The 7,156-nt window shown below is 54.3% G+C and overlaps 1 protein-coding gene across 1 annotated transcript; it reads left to right on the top strand.

The window, feature by feature from the left end:
* Positions 1–358: 358 nt before the first annotated feature.
* Positions 359–6,660, top strand: PROCA1 (protein interacting with cyclin A1). The gene is made up of 4 exons (XM_026721180.2): positions 359–708; positions 2,329–2,461; positions 4,593–4,727; positions 5,517–6,660. The coding sequence occupies exons 1-4, from the start codon at positions 432–434 to the stop codon at positions 6,529–6,531; spliced, it is 1,560 nt and encodes a 519-aa protein (XP_026576965.2). The 5' UTR covers positions 359–431; the 3' UTR covers positions 6,532–6,660.
* The last annotated feature ends 496 nt before the right edge of the window (positions 6,661–7,156 follow it).

The following is a 7,156-nucleotide window of genomic DNA, read 5'->3' as shown; positions in this document are numbered from 1 at the left end:
CCAAAGCCAGGCAGGTCGGTGGGAGGGAAGCTCTGCCCCTTCGGGAGCCCGCAAAGAGCCCTGAAACGATGGGAATGCATTGAGCGGATTCGTGGGTTGCTTGGCTGGCAGTTGCAGGTAGACTGCAGCTGGACCTGGAGGCTCCCCCTGAGCCGGCTTTTCCTGGAAAGTCTTCCTCCGGCTGTTCTGCCTTTGGGAAAGTTCCCTGCCGTCACCAAGGCCGCCCATCAAGCCCCCAGAGCTGGGACAGCCCCCACCCCAAGGGAGGGGAGGGGGCGGCAGGGGCTCCTCCCCCGCCCCCTGGAATCAGGCCACCGCCCGGCGGGCCTCAAAAGGCGGCTGGGGCCGCGGTCGCTGTCTCTGCGCGGTGGTGCTGAAGGAGGGTCGTCCGGCGGCCGGCAGGAGGGGAGCAGCAGTAGGCGCCGCGCACCATGGGCTTGGTGGTGCTGGCGGCGGCGGCGGCGGCGCTACTGGCGGTGTCCGGAGCCGGCCTGCCTCCTTGCTCGCTGGACAGCCCGGGCAGCGACGGGCGGCTCTGCGCGGAAACCGGCCCGGCGGCTTTGGAGCTGCTGCGCAGCCGGGACGCCTCGGAGCGGCCTCGAGATGTGGGCTGGGCCGGGGGTCGTCGTCGGGCCAAGCGAGGCTTCACCTACCCGGGGACCCTCTGGTGCGGCGCCGGAGACATGGCGGAGGATTACGAGCAGCTGGGTAGGCGAAGGGGTCCCTTGTGGCGGGGAGTTCCCTCGGGGAATCGCCGGGGGAAGTTGGTGGCCGGAGCGAAGGGCTCTGCTGAGAAATGAGGCGGTGGGAGCGGGGTTGGACTAGATGACCTAGAAGGTCCCTTCCGATTCTCTGCTATCAAGGTCACACAAGCCAGGTTTTTCAAGGAGGAGGGGAAAAACTGCCAGGGGCTGCTCTGGGGGGGCGACAGACTGCCTTTACTGTCCTCCACACACACACACACACACACACACAAACCCACAACGTTGTAAAGTCTAAACTTCGTCCTAAACTCTAAAGTAAAAAATACGGTTTCTGTAAGAGAGTTGTCAAAATCTGGAATTCCCTACCTGGTTGTTTCAACTACAGATTTTTCCCAATTTCAGTCCCACATGGACTTCCGTGGACCTTACTTCGTACTTAAGGGGCTAGTAGAGGGGCCGTGCCTGTCGTCCTCGTCGTTGTATTTTTATTTCTCCGATTCTCGTTTTTGTTTGACAAATCCTGAGAAATAAAATAAAATAAAGTCCAGCCAACAATCTTAATAACAAGGGGGAAAGGGTGTGTGTGTGTGTGTGTGTGTGTGTGTGTGTGTAAGGAACTTGAGAGAGAAAAAAATGGGAGTTTTGGATGTTGAAAATGCTCTGTGCGCAAAACCCGGAAAGTTTCTCCAACTCCCACAAGGGGCGAAAGGCTGCTGGAGTTGGTGAAGTTGTTCAGAGTTGGCAAAATTGTCAGCTTGGATTTAGGAAAAGGACACCGTGAATTTTGTTTCACCCGGAAACCGTTTCTGGACTTTGTGGTCCGGATGGGAGGGGAAAAAAAAAAATTAAACGTTGATTTTGGGTTTTGCTGCTTAGGTAGGTTTGGTTATTACATAAACGGCTAGGACCCGGAGTCCTCGACTTATGCCCACAGTGGAGTCTGAAACGGATGCTGCTAAGGGAGACATTTGCTAAGTAAATTTTGCCCCTTTTCATGATCTTTCTTGCCACCGTTGTTAAGCGAATCCTTACAGCTTGTTAAGTAACCTAATTGTTGTTAAGTGAATCTGGCTTCCTTCCTTGACTTGTTTGTCAAAAGGTTGCAAACGGGGATCACGTGACTCCTCCCCCCCCCCCCCACCCCCGGTCGCTGCAACCATCGTAAATACGAGTCGGTTGCCAAGCCTTCGAAGGTAAATACCCAGGACCGTGGGGAATGCTACGATGGTCATTAAGTGTGAATAATGGACGTTTTTCGGAGCCATTGTAACTTCGGATGTTAAGTGACCTGCCATAAGCGGAGGACTCCACGTATATATTGTGCGGAAGTAAAAGGTTGAGGTTGCCCCATTATTATTTTATTCTTCTTGGGCCAAAAAGAGCCGGAAGTCACTTCTTTGCTTTTCCCTTTTATCCTTCATTCTTTCCTCTTCTCCTCCTTCTCCTGTTTTCCTATTATTCTCCTCGTTTTTCTTTTGTGTTTTTGCATTGTACATTTTGATCAATACGTGTTTTTATCGCCAGCAACGGAGCTGCCTGGGGGAGGGGCATTGTGGCCAGGAGGAGGAAGGGTCTGGGGGCTGCTCCCCACCCCATCTAAGCACTCCCCCCCCCCCCATTGCAGGAGAACACCAGGAGACGGACAGGTGTTGCCGGGAACACGACCATTGCCAGCACCTCATCCATCCCTTCACCTACAAGTACGGCCACCGTAACCTGCGCTGGCACACCATCAGCCACTGCGACTGCGACAGGAGGTGAGTGGGGGGGGGAGAGGGAGAGGGAGGGAGGAGAGACCCCCCCCAAGGAATCAGCAACTCCCCCTGCCCCCGCCCCTCTGCAATGAAAAACAGACCATAAAAACACAGCTGTTGATATTATTTATTCTTTTATGACCTCTGGGTTCCCCCTTTCTACTGGTTGCTGGCTTTCAGTGTCACTGTTTTTCTCTGTTGTTTTGCAAGTACACTGCGAGTTTCTACACCAGAGACAAATTCCTTGTGTGTCTAATCACACTTGGCCAAATAAAGCATTCTGTCACATTGTACAGTATTCCGTTCTATTCCAATTTCTTTATTTTTTTAATTCTTTTTTCCTTATTTATTCTATTCTATTCTAGTCTTAATTCTTATTCCTTATTCCATTCTATTCTAAATTTTTATTCCTTATTTTATTCTATTCCATTCCATTCTATTTCATTATTATTCTATTCTAAATTTTATTATCTTCTCAATTCTATTTTCTTAATTCTTTTATTATCTTTCTTAATTCTACTCTATTTCTCTTAATCCTCTTAGTATCTTCTCAATTCTGTTCTTCTCTTTTCTCTCCTCCTTTATTTTCATCTTAATTCTATTCTTTTATCTCTTCTTATTATTCTATTATCTCTTCTTAATTCTCTTCTTGTTTTATATTATTTCTATTTTTCTCCCTTAATTCTCCTCTCCTCTTATTTTCTTCTTAATTCTATTCTTCTATTATCTTTCTTAATTCCACTCTATTTCTCTTGTCTTCTCTTATCTTCTCAGTTCTATTCTTCTTCTTTTTCTTTTTCTTAATTCTATTCTTCCATCTCTTCTTTCTTCTTGTTTTATTCTATTCTCTCTTAATTCTCCTCTCATTTTATATTCTCATTTCTATTCTTCTCTCGTAATTCTCCCCTCCTCTATTTTCTTAAGTCTATTCTTTTATTATCTCTCCTCTCCTCTTCTTAATCCTCCCCATCCCTCTCCTCCCCTCCTCTTGGCTAAAGGGAAGATGCCTGGATGCATCCCCACCATCACCATGGCAACCATACTTCAGCTCTTCCTTTCACCCACAGAGGGGCTTTTCCCGGGAGATTCTATACCCTTGGGATCTCCTTGTGGCCTCCCATCCTAATAACCAGATTCAATCCTCTTGGTTTGGGGAGGGGGGAATCAGCCATGATCGCTGGGGGGGCTACGAGGTAGGGATGGAGGGGCCCCAGAAGTCGGCTTTGAACCAGGCAAACTCTCTGATCCAGTTCTTGTCGTCCCCCCACTTCAGCTCAACTATGGTTTAGCAAACCTGGTCAGCCTTCAAGCAGGTTTCAGGATGTCTTGGGAGCTCATCCTAGGTTGGGCCCCCCTAAGTCTTTCCCCCAAGATGGTTTTAGGGGTGGGTGGGTTTGGGGCCCATTCAATCATCCCTCTTTGCTTGCAGTATGGAGTTGAGATCCTGCACAAAACAGGGCTTGCGCAATAAGCCATGAATGGTGGCTGAACATGTTTGTCCCTGGAGGGTATCTGAGGTCAGCTGTGTTCCTTGGCCTGGAATAGCCAGGTGCAAATATCAAACACCCCCCCATCCCACACACACACCCTCCCCCTTGCAAATCAGGCCCCAATCCAGCCCCCCCAGTAGCATGCCTGGGAGGGCCCTGGCTTGGCTCCCAAGGCCACCACTCAAAGGGCAGGCGAGGTGACTCCGAAGCCCATCCAGGCTCAGCTCTGTTGCAACGGCCTGCTTCAAGGGAGGGGCCAACAATGGCAAAGAGTAAAACCAGGGGCATCCAACTTTTTAAGACCAGAAGACTTCAACTCCCAGAATTCCCCAGCCAGCATTCTGGGAGTTGGAGTCCACAAGCCTTAAAGGGGCACACCCTTGGTGTAAACGCTCAAATAATTTGCCGGCCTTCTTTGGGCTAATAAAAGAAAGTACCAACCCCCCTCCCTCCTGCCCCCCCCCAGGCCCCCCCCCCCTGAAACCCGCCTGCCAATCTGTCGTCTGAATGGAGGCTTTCACCGGAAGGCCTCGGGAGCGTGGGAATCGCACCGCGGTGCATGCTGGGTGCAGAGTCCGTTCCAGGATGAGACCCCCCACCTCCAATGTACCCCCCACCCCCATCTCCTGCCGGGTCTCTTCCAGGCTGAAAGACTGTCTGAGCGCCGTGAACAGCACCGCTTCCCGCGTGGTGGGACAGGCCTTCTTCAACATCATCCAGGTGCCGTGTTTTGAGCTGGTCTACCAGGAAGCCTGCGTGGAATCTTACCTCTATGTCTGGTGAGTGGGGGGGTCTCCCGCCCCTGCCCCCCCCTTGGCCCCCACTCCACCCCAGGTCTCCTCTGCAGAAGCCAAGGCCCCACCACTAGCAAGCAGCACGGACATTTTGTCTGAAATGCGATTGGGTTTCCTGCCTTGGAAGCAGGGGGGTTGGACTGGATGACCTCCAAGGTCCCTTCTGACTTGGTTACGCTGTTAAAAAGGGGGTGTGGAAGGCTCCAGGCGATCCTCGACTTACAACCAAATTTTCCACCGCTTACGGAAAGTTAAGGGAGTTTTGCCCCATTCACGACCGTCCTTGCCACGGTCATTAAGTGAGTTGCTGCAGTCTTGAAGTGAGTCACATGGTCGTGAAGTGGATCTGGCTTCCTTTGGGTGTCGGAAGGTCGCCGAAGCGGATCCTGGGAAACCCCCCACCCTCCCCCAGGACATTGCAACGATGGTCACAACTGTGAGACCAATTCAAGAGTCACGGCGGTTGTTAAGTGTGAAAACAGGGCTAAGTCGCTTTTCTTCGGTGCGGTTGCAACTCGAGTCACTGAGCAGGTGGTTGTAAGTCAAGGACTCCCTGTTCTGGGCGGCCAATCTTGGCAACCTGAAAGACTTCGACTCCCAGAATCCCACAGTCCCGGGAGCTCCGCTGGCTGGGGAATTCTGGGAGTTGGAAGTTGCCACAAGCCTCAAAGTTGCAAGGTTGGACCCCCCCACCCCCGCTTTAAAGCCCCCCCCCCGTATCCTCCCCCCCCCTTTGCAAAGGACCCCACGGCTACTTGGCTGTTTCCTTCCTAGGTGCAGGAACTACAGCCGGACGGCCGTGGCGGTTCTGAAGGAGCCGGTGATGTTTGACTACGGAGGAGAGCGCATCGACGTCCCTGCCACCCGCCGGCCCCAACCGGCCTCTTCCACCACCACCACTCCGCCCCCCCAGACCCCCTCCCGACCCTGGGGGACCCCTCTTCCCCCTCCCCCCTGGCAGCCCAGCCGGGCCAGGGGGAGCCCCTCGCCCCCCAGGCTTCGGAAGGGCAAAGGGAAGCAGGGAGGCCGAGGCCAGCAGGGGAAGGGGGCGAAGAAGCGGAGGAAGAAAAAAGGCCCCTGGGACCGGGTGCGAACCCCGCTCGCCCCCCAGCACCCCCCCACTGGGGAGGGACACCCCCCCAAGCAGCTGGCTGTGCGGGGACTGGGGAAGGGGGGCGCCCAGGCCCCCCCCACGGGGCAGGGGGACTCTTTCAATGCCATCTTGAGCGACGAGCCTGGCCGAGGGGGGAGCCAGACGGATGCTGCTGCTGCTGCTGCTGCTGGTCTGCCTGAGAGCATGCAGACGGTCCCGCCAAAGGGCCACCCCACCACCGGCCCATCCGGGGTGAGGAAGACGAAGAGGGGGAGGAGGAAGAGGAGGGGGAAGCTGCAGAAGGAGGAGGAAAGCTCGCCACGACGCCAGAAGCTCTCCATGCCTGGCAGAGACTTGGAGGAGGGAGGGGGCAGCGTAAAGGAGGAGCAAAGCGCCCCCTCCCCCAAAAATGCTGGGCAGAAGGACCCTGCGATGACCGAAAGGAGAGAGACTCCCGTCCCAAAGGGGCTTTTCCCACAAGGCAACTTTTGGACTTTTTTTCCTCCCCTTGACAACGTTTCGCTTCTCAGCCAAGAAGCTTCCTCGGTTCAGGAAGAAGCTCGTTCGCGAACCGAGGAAGCTTCTTGGCTGAGAAGCGAAACGTTGTCAAGGGGAGGGGAAAAAAAGGGCCAAGAAAGTCCAAAAGTTGCCTTGTGGGAAAAAACCCTTTGGGACGACCGGGAGAATCTCTGTTAGACGAGAGAGTGGGAAGGGACCCTTGGAGGTCTTCTAGTCCAACCCCGTTTGAGCAGGAGGCCCGATGCAAAAGACCAGACCTGCTTGGTTGGCCTGGATGGAGAAGGAATAAAAGTGGATTTAACTATGCACTGGTGCCCTCCACCCCGTCTGTTTTCCAAAATCCTTTGGGCCTGGGGCGGGGGGGAAGGGCGTCTCCCTGAAAGAGGTCAGTGGGCCAGCTGGGACACAGGACCCCCCCCGTTACTTGGCTCCCGACAGACCCCAAAATAAGGCCCGGGAGTTGCTTGGGGGGGTCCTGAGGGGGTCAGCCCCCACCTAGCTGCCCCTTTTAACCCCACCGCCTTGCCAGAAACCTTTTGGGGAGGGGGGAGAAAGGGACTCACCCCCGGGGTCTCCCACCCCCATCTCCATCTTTTAGGGGCCCCCTTCCCCCTGTCCCCCCTCCCTCAAATGGGGTTCTGCTTTGACCCTTTTTCCCAACCCATCTCCCCAGATGTTGTTCCCGGCTGGCTCCAGCTAGCCTAGCCGGGCTGATGTGTTGCGTCCTGGATGCAAAAGCCGCCTTCAGATTCTGGGAAGTCAAATTGGGGGAGGGGAAGAGGGGGGAGGGGAAGAGGGGGGG

The sequence above is a fragment of the Pseudonaja textilis genome, chromosome 1, assembly GCF_049901715.1.
Source record: "Pseudonaja textilis isolate UNSWEBS1 chromosome 1, rPseTex1.2, whole genome shotgun sequence".
Taxonomy (NCBI): domain Eukaryota; kingdom Metazoa; phylum Chordata; class Lepidosauria; order Squamata; family Elapidae; genus Pseudonaja; species Pseudonaja textilis.
This window is presented reverse-complemented; position numbering and strand designations above follow the sequence as displayed.

Excerpts from the sequence above, each read along its gene's own strand:
- PROCA1 (XM_026721180.2), top strand. The coding sequence starts at position 432 with ATGGGCTTGGTGGTGCTGGCGGCGGCGGCGGCGGCGCTACTGGCGGTG. Across the intron at positions 709-2,328 it reads GGAGGATTACGAGCAGCTGG|GAGAACACCAGGAGACGGAC; the intron begins GTAGGCGAAGGG and ends CCCCCATTGCAG. Across the intron at positions 4,728-5,516 it reads GAATCTTACCTCTATGTCTG|GTGCAGGAACTACAGCCGGA; the intron begins GTGAGTGGGGGG and ends TTTCCTTCCTAG.